The 13,495-nt window shown below is 32.2% G+C and overlaps 1 protein-coding gene across 1 annotated transcript in view; it reads left to right on the forward strand.

Annotated features, from left to right (window-relative positions):
• The window catches only part of LOC140449122 (uncharacterized), a 28,884-nt gene extending 15,830 nt beyond the window's left edge, over window positions 1–13,054 (forward strand). Inside the window, exons 5-8 of the mRNA XM_072542267.1 lie at window positions 1,447–1,728; window positions 2,824–2,963; window positions 11,435–11,598; window positions 12,384–13,054. Coding sequence (XP_072398368.1) covers window positions 1,447–1,728; window positions 2,824–2,963; window positions 11,435–11,598; window positions 12,384–13,006 — 1,209 coding nt within the window. The 3' untranslated portion in view covers window positions 13,007–13,054. The remainder of the gene's footprint in view (window positions 1–1,446; window positions 1,729–2,823; window positions 2,964–11,434; window positions 11,599–12,383) is intronic.
• The last annotated feature ends 441 nt before the right edge of the window (window positions 13,055–13,495 follow it).

Below are 13,495 nucleotides of genomic sequence, written 5' to 3' on the forward strand. Positions count from 1 at the left end.
TTCTTTCAGGCATGAATCTTGTTCTTGAAAAATATTTGATTTTGCAAAGTAAAATAGTTTGGTACGGGTTGTCCTCTCAAATATCTTGTATAGCAGACGCTTAAAATAACGAGTCGTCGATAGCTCTTAAGACTTGTTTACACGAGTAGAGTTGTGAGGAGAGTAGAGTAGACTACCAAAAATGGCTTGATACCGTTCACACGAGGAGAGTTACAAGTATAGTACTTATGCTAGTATACTGTGAAGTAGGTGTTTGTTTAGTACAAAATGAATTCAAGAAAAAGAAAATTGATTCAAAATTGTTTAGCTACTGTTGCAAATGCATTTGTAACTGAGGTCGGTTTGTAACAAAGAAAAGAGTGGATGAGAGAGTGGCTTAAAAGAAGGAATGCACACGGGGCCTCAGCTCTTTTATCTTGATAAGAATACATTTTTTATTTCTTATTGTATTTTTTATTAACAAGTAATAAAAACCTGTAACTTGTCCGTGAGACTTGTTTTCTTGTTTCTTTTTGCACCTTTCATGATTGCTTCCATAGGAGTGAACCATTTCACGTTCGGAACGTATACATCGGCTGAACCTGAACCCCATTTTTTTGATTTTTGTATTTTTGAACACTCTTGATTATAAGTGCACCTTATATTCTTAATTTTTTGCTTGAGTTCGTTTACTCCAAAGCCCCCTTTTGCCATTCTTTCGACGATTTTATCCTCCGCAGCTTGCCTCATACTTTTATTTCTGTAGTGTACACTACCTAAATTCCATAAACACTGGTATTCGCCATACATCTACAAGTTTTAAAGGGAAAGTGAAATGAAGTTCATCTTCGGTGAACTTCATTTTCACTATTTACACAAAACACAACTCCAGACGGAATGACAGTGTCGCTATGCACTCTCCTACCTACTCTACTCTACCAGAATTGATCGCGTTCCATGGGTAGAGTGCGCAGGCGAGTGGATATTTTGGCGGTGGTGGTGGTAGTAGAGTAGAGTTACTTTGCCACATGTTGCTAGTCACTCTACACTACCACGTACTATGCACTCTACTTGCTACTCTACTGAGCTGAGCGTTTTTACGGGTAGAGTTACCCTGCTCTACCAAGTACTTGCCTCATTACTCTACCCGTGTAAACGGGTCTTTAGGTATCTAGCTCTCAGGCTTATTATATTCTTGATTGTTAAATTCAAAAAGCAACCATGACGGATACTTGGATTTAGGTGTTCTTAATGCAATAATAATTTAGTTAAATATATTAGATTTATAAAAATCAATACATTCTTAAATATAAAGCTATTGATTCAAATTTTATTTGATGAGTAAAATGTTTATTAAGGCAAATAATCTCGAAAAACAACTTTTTATAGTTCAATAAGTCAACTATACATTTATTTATGTGGTACTTAATTAATAATACTTAATTCGACCATATTAGTAAACATTAAATTGATAATATTTGGTGCAGCGAGGTATATAAACGTAGATCACTTACTATCCAATACTTTGTGCAAAGAATGACGCCGACGTACAACATGATGAAAGTCCTTCTTGTCTTCGTGCTAGTAGGGTTTTGTAAAGTGAACTCTCATTGTGTAAAAAGTGTGACGAGGGCTAGTGGACCCTTTGCGCCCAGAAATATATGTTCAGGTGATCTTATATTTGAAGATAACTTCGACGATTTGAATTTAGATAAATGGAAACACGAAGATACGTTAGCCGGAGGTGGAGTAAGTAATAATATAATATTGATATATCTTACCTTCTTTAAGGTTGGATATCATAATTATTATTTTATCTTAGATACAGGGTATATATATATATATATATATATATATATATATATATATATATATATTTACACCCCTATATATATATATATATATATATATATATATATATATATATATATATATATATATATATATATATATATATATATATATAGTATATATTCAATTATTTGTAAGTTACCTAAAAAAACATGAAAATTTGAGAGGTTAATGATAGATTTGATGTGCTTGGAAGGTCCCGAAGGCGCAGAGTGTATCTGAGAGAGATTCAAATTGCTAGGACAATAACTTTAATTAAAGAAGGTTACTTAAGACGCCGTACAGCAGAAATTTAAATGTTACTCGTGCTGTTATATGTTAGCCTGGACCAGGCATGAACTGTATGGAGTTATTAGAAGACAACCAGAAAAAGAAATCGTCGAAGTACTGCTCGAACTCTACAACTGAGTTGGTAGAAGCTACGGGTACAAGAATAAATACTCAAACTATACGTAACCGGCTTCACGAACATGGGTTGAATAAAAGAAGGTCAGCTAGAGTAAGTCTTTTGACCCTTGCAAACCTTAAATCCAGTCGCTTGTTTGCAAAAGAATACATGAATTGGGCCAGGGTACAATGGAGTAACATATAGGTCCAGAATTTATTCTTCAGCAAGATAATGCGAGACCGCACGTGACCAGGATAGTTCAAATTATTTGACTATCCACAATATTCAGGTTATAGAGTGGCCAGCGAGGAATCCAGATTTAAATCCTATTGAAAATATTTGGGATACACTTTTAAAGCGTTTTAAGGATCGTCAATCACTAAGACGAAACCTACAAAGTGTCAAGGAAGTTCTCGTAGAAGAATAGGAACAACATCTAGATCAACAAACTATTCGAAATGTGATTGAAAGCAAGAACATTTGCCCTTATCAAGATCAGTTCTGCTTTTTCCTAATATACGAGGAGAACTTTCTTAAGTAGAAAACTTAAATTAAATATTAAATTTTGTTAACATTTTTACCATCTTGCTCCTTTATGTTTACAGAACAACCAATTTCAATGGTACACAAACAGCAGAAACAACAGCTATACTTTAAATGGAATTTTACATATAAAACCAACTTTTGTAGCCGACGAGTTAGGAGAACAATTTTTACAATCAGCTACCGTAGATTTAGGGAACAAGTAAGCATTATTCTTATATATATTCAGTATACCCATGTTGCCAGAGTCACAGATGAAAGGAGAACATTGTAGGATGGAGACCTAGACACGATGCCTATCTTAATTGAAGAGATCCTCCAACAAGGTGGTCGGACGATATCAAGCGCATATAGCACAACTGAATTTAAGGTGCTCAAGATCAGATGCAATGAAAATATTTACGAGCGGTCTATGTTCTACAGTGGACTCAAAACGGCTAATTATGATGGAAATATATAGCTATATATAGTTCATTATTAGTCATTGGCACATGACGTGTTGGGGATGAAATATTTTCCACACAGTCTATCCAACGTGGATTAGTCTCTGACCGATGCGGTGTAGTGAGTGTCACGTATTTAAATTCACGTTAACTCTACTCGTTTCGTCTGTATGTAGTAATTAAAGCGAATATTATAGAAATACGACAGAAAAGTCAATTTATTTGAGTAACGTTTTCGTTATAGGACGAAGGCCATATTTGTTTGATTCCTTTGGTCATATATATATTAAACAAGAGGTTCATACAGAATCTTTATTATATCAATATGATGTTACAAGTTACATGACCCTAGCCGGAATGGCGGTACCGGATGACATCTGTCTGTCATCGGTCTTCTTCTCTTTTACCTTTAACATAATATATTACACGTTCCCCTTTTTTTTTTTTTTTTAGATAGTACAAAACTAAAATACAAATTCAACTAAAATACAAATACAAACAAGTAAAAACAAATACAAACAATTTCAATTTAACACATAGTCCTTTAAATATGTAGGAGGCTTGTGAGATCTCTTATTTGTTTTAATGATAGTGTTACCTTCCTCCTCATCTCTTACATTCAGTAGGTTATCTGAAATGCAAGTGTTATTTTTAAATCTAGGTAAATCAACGATAACGTCATTATTTAAATTAACATTTTCAAACATCTCAATCTCAATATCAGTAAGACCTTCATGGTCACTATGATTTTCACAGATATCACTATCATTCTGACTCACAATTTTAATATCAGATTCAGTTGGGATATCATATCTACCATGACCAGTTGGGGTACTAACATTGTGTACTTCGTTATTGTCAAGCAAGATATTTTCATTTTTAAATAAATTCAAATGAAGATCATATAATAAAAAGTCTTTGTTACACGATAAATTTGTTTTATTTAGAAACTTTCTATTCCGTCTACATTCTGTACCTTTTGAATCCTGAACAATATAAGACCTATCATTAACTATGTCTCTTATTACTCCCCTTTCCCATACTTTTCCTTTCTGAATTAAAATGTTATCCCCTTTATTAAGTTTATCTAATTCTTTTGCATTTCGGTCAAAATATTTTTTTTTAACATTTTGATTATGTTTTAATTTTTCCTGTATAATACTGGAATCTAAAACTTTTGGAATTAGATTTTCATTAGACATAGGTATCCAAGTTTTTAACATTCTGTGCAAAAATAGTTGGGATGGAGAATAGTCTAGATTTGTTAATGGGGTGTTACGGTATTCCATAAGTAGAATAGGCAAATCTTTAGTAGATTCAGACTTTTGTAACATTTGTTTAGTTATTCCTACATATTTTTCAGCAAGTCCATTTGATTAGGAATGGAACGGACTGCTAAAAATAACTTCAAAATCCCAATCTTGAGCAAACTTTTTAAAATTCTCAGAATTATATGGCATATTATCGGCATAAAATTTTTCCGGGATACCGAATTGAACAAATTTTTCTTTGCAAAAATTAATTAGGTACCTCTTGAGATGTTTTACCTTTAGTTTCAGTTACTTCCAACTACTTCGAGTAGGAATCCACAATCAGTAAATAGTTCTTATTATCGTATTGAAAGAAATCTGAAAACAAATATTGCCACGGTCTACAAGGTATTAAATGATTAATTAATGGCTCTTTTTGATTAGATCTTTGAAATATTTGACATTTTTCACACTTTGAACTCATATCCTCTATATCTCTACTTAAATAGGGCCAATATAGTAATTGTCTAGCTTTGGCTTTAGTTTTTGAAATACCAAAATGTGCTTTATGAACCAATTCCAACATTTCTTTCCTTAGTGAATTTGGAACAATAACTTTATATTCCAAAAATAATAAATTATTAGATAAATAAATCTTATCTCTTAATTTATAGTAAAACTTTAATTCCTTGTTCAAATTTTTATCACTAACAGGACAAGATTCAATACAGTATCCTTTTATTTTTCTTAATGTTTCATCATTATCAATTTCCCTTTGAAATATTATTTTCTTATTCTCACTCATAGGAATATCCTTAGATATGGCATGAATGGCATATTCCATTTCTGGATCATCCTCAACTTCTGTTTTTAAATATGACCTAGATAATATGTCTGCAATTACCATGTCCCTACCTGGCAAATAAACAAGGTTGATATCATACTTTAATAATTTAAGTAACATTCTTTGCAATCTAGCACTGACTTTATTAAGATCTTTCTCAATAATTGATATCAAAGGTTTGTGATCACTCTGAACCACTGTTTTATACCCATAAATAAAATAATGAAATTTTTCTACTGCAAAAACAACTGCAAGTAATTCCTTTTCTATCTGTGCATACCTTTTCTCAGCATGAGTAAGACACCGGGATGCAAAAGAAACTGGATGCCCTTCTTGAATAAGACAACACCCTAGCCCTTCCCCAGATGCATCACACTGTATTATTATTTCTTTTGTATGGTCAAATATCCTCAAAGTTGGTGAATTAGTTATAAGAAACTTCAATTGATTTAATTCAGATTCATGATCACTACTCCAAGAAAAATGTACATCTTTCCTGGTTAAATTTCTTAAATTTGAAGTTATAGCTGATAAATTAGGAATAAATTTTGAAAAAAACTTGACCATACCAAGTATTCTAAGAACTTCTGACCTATTTTTAGGTGATTCTAAAGACATTACTGCTTCTATATTTTTAAAATCTGGTTTAACACCTTTTCCTGATAAGATATGTCCCATAAATGATACCTCAACTAATTTGTATTAAAATGTTTCCCAGTTAAATTTTATATTGTATCAATAGCAGTTTGAAATACTTTTTTAAGAGCAATGTCATGTTCAAGTTCATCTCTACCCGATATAATAATATCATCAAAATATATATCAACATTATCAATGACACCAAACATTTCAAAGTTCTTCCGTTGGAAAATCTCTGGCGCAGAGCAAATTCCAAATAGAAGGCGATTGAATTTGTACCTTCCAAAAGGTGTGCTAAAAGTACATAAATCTGAGCTTTTTTTATTTAACTCAATTTGCCAAAACCCGTTTTTCATATCTATAACACTAAATATGTTTTTTCCTGAAAGTCTACTTACTATATCATTACATGTTGGTATAGCAAAATGTTCTCTACGAATAAATTTATTAAGTGGCTTGGGATTTATACATAACCTTAGTTTATTTGAAGGTTTTTTCTCTACTATCAACAAATTGTTTACCCATTCAGTTGGATACTCTACTTTCTCAATAACTTTGTCTTCCTCCAAACTATCTAGTGTCTCCTTTAATTTATCATGCATTGACAATGGAATTTTTCTACTATACTGAATAACTGGCTTAGCATCATCCGAAAGTTCAATATTACAATATCCTGGCATTCTACCTAACCCTTGAAATATCGTTTTAAACATTATCAAAATATCTTCTTTTTTAGTTGGCAAGGTGGTTTCTATGGCATTTACTCTTTTTATTAAGTCAAATTTAATACAATCGCTAAGGCCTAATATTGGTTCAGCATTAAAATCAATAATCAGAAATTTTAATTTACAGGAGCTATTTTTATACTGACATTCCAAAAAAACTTCACCTACTGGTTTAAATTTAAAATTACCATAAGCAACTAGGGTTGTTAATGTTTTATTAAGTAGCAACTTACTTGACAAAGAATCAAAAATATACTTAGCTAGAATGCTGATATCAGCACCTGAATCTAATTTAAATTTTACCTATTTTCCAGTTAACATCAATGTTTCATACCATGAATTTTTACTCTTGGAATGACACTCATATACATATATTAAATTGTCTTTATTTTCTTCCTTCTGGACTGTATTAACAGTTCTTTCTCCTCTAGGTGGATCAGTGTTCTTCTTACTACTAGGTTCACATGTTTCTTCACTTCTATTAGGACAAGCTTTTGCAAAATGACCTTTAACTTTACAACTAGCACAAGTCCTGTTAAAAGCAGGACATCTGTTAGGAAAATGTTCATAACAGCACTTCTTACACAATAATTTTTTCAATGGTTTGTACTGCTTGACAAAGTTAACATCTTCTTCTTTGGTAAGAACTTTAATATGCTCTTTTCTTAACTCAATACTTTTACAATATTCAAGGATTTTTTCAGTAGTAACAGCCTGTTCTCTAAGGAGTCTGAGTTGACTTTCATTACATTTTAGCCTAATGATTAGCTGATCACGTATCATTCTATCTTCATAGGACTCACCACAGGTTGCTTTAGTACATTTAAATTCGCATAATCTTGCTTGTTTCTTTAAGTCAGTCAGGTACTGGTCTATAGATTGTTCATTACCTTAAACAAGATTATGAAACTTAAAGGTTTCCATTGGAACTATCTTTTTTGGCAAAAAATAATCATCAAACGCACCTATTAATTTATCGAGAGTAGCCTGTTGGTCTTCTGTAAATGTATTATAAATATCAACACCCTCATCTCCTATGAAATTTAAAAGATTTGCAATTTTTACTTCTTCTGTTTAAGCACTCTTCTCACTTGCGGTAAGGTAAATTCTAAACTTCTGTTTCCATAAAAGCCAATAACTAGCTGGACTTTGATGCTCAAATAATGGACTAGGCGGTTTAAATTCCATTATTATTGTTAAAATCTCTAACAACCAGAAATCTTTGGATTGGCGGGCTTCTAACCTCACTCTTTCCTCGCGGTTTCAAACTTAATTAACATTAACACTTCTACGTACTCAAAATTCGGGCAAACTAGCAGCCTTCACACCTGACACCATGTTTGATTCCTTTGGTCATATATATATTAAACAAGAGGTTTATACAGAATCTTTATTATATCAATATGATGTTACAAGTTACATGACCCTAGCCGGAATGGCGGTACCGGATGACATCTGTCTGTCATCGGTCTTCTTTTCTTTTACCTTTAACATAATATATTACAATATTAACAGTATATAGTGAGCTTAGATCAATATGGCAGAAACTTTCTAACTGTTGTGCTTGAGAGGTAAAGTATAATATAACCACTGATAAAGATCCTAAACACATTAAGCAAATTAGCATAATGATCATTAGGAATGCCGATTGTAATTTAATTATGTTTGATAAAAAGTTTAGAAATGGTTGGAAACCCTAAAAAGTTAAATATATTTAGCAAAATCCTAACTTTAACCCGTAATCGCAGACGTCTCAAAAATGGTACACTCTACCAGACATATGGTCAATCTAACCACCACTATTTAATTGACAAAATATTCTAGTTTACTCCGAAGTATTTTTTAACAAAAATTAAAAGTAATATTTTAGTATTTTGTATATCTACTTTGAATATAAATTATTCTTAGCACGGTAGTATTTGTCTCAGAACAAAATTATTAAACAAGTAGGTGAAAGAAATTTACGTTAAATAACATTATGCAAGAATATTATTTATTAAAAAACATGTAAAAAAATATGCAAAACTATGAACAACGGGTTAATGACACCTTTATTTATTTTATACCTAAAATTTAGCAAAGTTTTAAACATTAGGGAGAACACCAGTGCAGTTTACCGTGCCTGTTACTACAACGAAAGGTTTTCTGCGAATTCCGTTAATCGTTTATGGTATAATTTCACTATTTGAGAGAGTGAGTCATCGTTTTAAAGGCCCAGAAATGCGGAAAGCTGTTTGGAAATCCAGTGACGTACACTTACTTTTATTTTAACGTTAATTATATTTTATTTTTCAAATATTAATGTTCGAAATAGGCCACAATATATTTATTTACAAGTTTTTACTGACGTTTCGATCTCTATATCCAAAGACCGCTATCAAAGATATAAATGATAGTTATATTTATTTTATTTGTTTTTTATTATATATTTTTATAATCTTATATTGTTTATTTTCTTTTTTTTTCTACCTCTAAAAACGGAATAGAGATCGAAACGTCAATGTATTAAACATGTAAATAGATATATTGTGGCTTATGTCCAACCTTCTCCCTAAAAATACAGAATGCCACAAACAAGCAGCTATAGAAAAATAAATATATCTGCATTTGTATGTTTGAAAACGGTCTCTTTATAAAGATAGAAACGTCCGTAAATTAAACATTTGAATAAATATATTGTGGCTTATTCCCAACATTATTTCTAAAAATACAGAACGACAAGCGAAAAGCCATAGAAAATAAATAGTACTATCATTTGTATAATTGAAAACGGTCTCTGGATATAGAGATCGAAACGTCAATAAATATATATATATTTAGGGATTCTACAGTATTCACTGCCTTCCCTCGCTCAACCGTTTCCATCTCTCTGTGTTGTTCCATTCTCCATCGTTTAGTCCTCTCTTACTCATGGCGTCGTCTACTTCGTTCCTCCAGGATTTTCGGGGTCGTCCTCTTTTCCTCCTTCCTATGGGGCTCCATTCGGTTATTCTCTTTATCCATCTGCTGTCGCTAGTTCTTCTTACATGTCCATACCACTTTAGTCTTTTTTGTTCTATATATGTTAGTATGTCTGTTTCTATTGATGTTCTTTGCTTTATTTCGTCATTACTTCTCCTATCCATTCTTGTTACTCTGCAGCATCTTCGCATGCATTCCATCTCTGTTGCTACTATCTTACTGCTGTTTTTCCTGTTTATGATCCAATTTTCAGCTCCATATGTCATAATACTTCGCACTAATATTTTATAAATCTGTGTATTTGTCTTCATATTTAGGTGTCTATCCCACCATACTGAGTTAAGTTGTCGGATGGCTGTTCTTGTTTGTCCTAATCTTTGTGTAATTTCTTCCTCTGTTGTTGCCTTTTTCGTGATTATAAACCCCAGGTATTTGAATTTATCCTTTCCTTTGATTGTTACGTTGTCATCAATCTGTAGATCTTCTATGTCTTCTTCACTTGTAGATAGGTACTCTGTTTTCGCGAGGTTAATATCTAGGCCAGCCTTGGTATATTCTTCTTGTAGTTTCTTCATCATGTAGCTGAGGTCGTCTTGGTCTTGTGCAATCACTACTTGATCGTCTGCAAAACTTAATGTATATAGGTATTCGTTCCGTACCGGTACTCCCATGCCTTAGCATTTTCTTTTCCATGTAGTCAAGGCTTTCTCTAAGTATATTTTGAATAGGGTTGGAGATGTGGAACAACCCTGCAGGAGCCCTTTTGTTGTGGTGAAGTCTCCTATGATTCTTGTCCCATTTTAATGGACACTTTATTTTCTTTATACAGAGCTTTTGTAGCTTCTATGAGTTCCGTCTGTATTTCTAATTTGTACATTGCCTCCCATAGTTCTGACCTTGGTACAGAGTCATACGCCTTTCTCAGGTCCACACATGCCAAGTGTATATCTCTATTTTTTGCTTTTTTCTTTTCCAACAGTTGTTCCAGTGTGTATATGTGGTCTATGCATGATCTTAATATGATCATAATCATAAAATATAACTAAAAATTTACTATAAAACGACAAACTATAACACTCGTATTATCAATAACACGTTTTATCAATAACACAAACTTATCGCATAAAATACCCTACCCTCAGAAACGCCAATGTAAATAACCTATTGTTGATGGGCACTCGCTCGACAAAAACTAGTTTGACGGCTTTCTGTGGATCTGAATTGAAACGGAGTTCCCTCGCTAATTCCAAAGTTGCCAAACGATTGAAAAATATTGTTTTAAAATATCGATTTTTATTTAATAAATTTAAATATGTAACGAAACAAAACATATAAATAAAATTTATTTCATTACAATTTTGTGCTTAATTTTTACTATTGAAAAAATCAAGTTTTTTTTGTATTTTTATGACGGTAATAATCGCTGCGTGGAAGAATACAGGTTTTGTATGACCATAATTACTACTTGTGAACAAGAATTGGCTACACTGTACGACAACTTCTGGTCAAGTCTACTATAGAGAAGCACAAATAAATATACTACTTTATATATTCTGTAATTTCTTATAAGGAAACGCAAATTTCAATCGAGAAAACAGGCAGTTTTCGAGGGCCGCTGTGTACATTTAAATTTGAGGATATTCGGCGTTTAAACTATGATATCACTCTTCTAAATTGAGGGTTTCTACTTTAGAGGTGTATTTGTTGAATGTACTGTAGTTATTATTCTTTTGTTTATTCTTTTAAACTCTAACTTTAATCTAACTTTATTTAATTACATATAGATTTCTTTTGTTTATTTGATATTTTAGGTGTACTAATCCTCACAATTTTGGTTGTAAAAGGACAGGCTCACCAGCTGAAATACTAAATCCAGTAAAAAGTGCTCGTCTTAGAACATTGGATACCTTTTCATTTAAATATGGTAAAGTTGAAGTTAGGGCTAAAGTTTCAACAGGTGATTGGTTATGGCCAGGTAGGTATATTATTATTTTTATGGAATATTTTCAGCTTAGTAGATGACCCTTACTTTAACATCAAAATGCTGTTTTCGAACGCGATTGTTTCTTTTTAATGTTTTAGAGATAAAAAAGTGCCTTATCATTTAGAATGATTAAGATTTTCTTCTGATATTCTCATTTAAGTCGGCTGATCCATTATAATCGAAATGTTAAATCCAAAATAACAGTTAAATTGCTCGAAATCTTAAAAAAATTTCACTGCTGCTTCCTGAACGTTTTGGAGAAAAATTTGGTAGGTTTTGTTGGCTTGTGCTATTAATTCTACAAGGAAAAGTAGAAAAAAAAACGAGAACCAGGTAGGCGAAGGATTTCCTGGCTGAAAAATCTACATACGTGATTCAACACAACATCCACAAATCTTTTCAGAACATCAGTTTGCAAAATACAGATTGCCATGATGGTCACCAAGATCCGAAATGGATAGGTACTACAAGAAGAAGAATATATGACTTATACGTTTCTTACTCTATGTGTTAAAAGCTTTACTTTTGGCTGATAGATATAAAAAGCGAAGATTTGCCGTTTTTTTACCTTAATTTGTTAGTAAATAATTAAGTTCAAAAATCGTTTGCAAAAAACATTTAGGTTCTTGTTATAAATGTTCCTACTAGTCAAAACAACTGCCATTTGCCTGGAAGGGCCTGTGTCACAAACAGGTTACTATTTTGCTTATTTCCTTGAACTAATTTAAAAATTGTTTATTTTTGTATTGTAATAATATGAATTTTTTCTGTTTCAGCAATTTGGTTGCTACCTAATAAATGGATAGAAAACGGAGATTGGATTTCTTCTGGAGAAATAGATATAGTGGAAACAAGAGGAAACAAAGAACTGATAAAACCTAATGGACAAAATATTGGTACACCCCTATTAGGTACTACTTTACATTGGGGCGCAAATGCACAAACCAATCGCTATGCTCAAACTCACTACGAAACAACCTTACCTGAAGGTGAAGGTTTTGATCACGCTTATCACAAATATCAAATGGAGTGGACACCCGATTTTATAAAATTTTCTTTAGATGATACAGAAATTGGAAAAGTTATACCACCTTCTGGCGGATTCTGGGAACTTGGAAATTTACAGAAGACTGGATTACCTAATCCATGGAAAGGATCAAGCAAAATGGCGCCTTTCGATGCCGAATTTTACTTAATTCTTAATTTAGCTGTTGGAGGATATTTCTTTCCTGATGCAGCTGATAATAGATCAGGTAAAAAGCCGTGGTCCCGTTCTTCTCCATACCGTATTGGTATGACAGATTTTTGGAGGAACAGGCAGCAGTGGATTCCAACGTGGAATTTGGGCACAGACGATTCTCATTTTAAAGTTGATTATGTCAGAGTCTGGGCAATATAGATATAAGGATATATTATGAAATGATAAATAAAACTTATGAAAAAATGTCGCTTTATTTTTTCTTCCTTATCTAAACATCCTTCATTTTCTTAAAACTACTTGAGAAAACATTCACTTTAAAAATATCGTTCTACTACTTTTGTGCTTTTTGCACTAATCTTGTAGCATTTTATTTTGAAGTCCCCTCGTATATGTGTTAATTGAAATCCCCTTATATATGCATTATCATAACGAAGAATTTTTTCAATGTTTCTTAGTTCGTATCCTTCAATTTATAATCTTTCGTCTTTTTAGGTCGCCGCCGTCGATCATGAATCATTTTATTGTTTATTTATGTCACAGGCGCAAATTCTTCGATATTTCTTTGTTCAAACCGCCCGATATTGCGTTTTTAAATTAATCTACGTCTTAATGTTCGTTGTGTTTTGTTTATGTAGGCGTTTTGCTTATTCTGGTTTATGTCATCAATTTTTTAAGATAATTTCGTCA

The sequence above is a fragment of the Diabrotica undecimpunctata genome, chromosome 8, assembly GCF_040954645.1.
Source record: "Diabrotica undecimpunctata isolate CICGRU chromosome 8, icDiaUnde3, whole genome shotgun sequence".
In the NCBI taxonomy this organism is placed as follows: domain Eukaryota; kingdom Metazoa; phylum Arthropoda; class Insecta; order Coleoptera; family Chrysomelidae; genus Diabrotica; species Diabrotica undecimpunctata.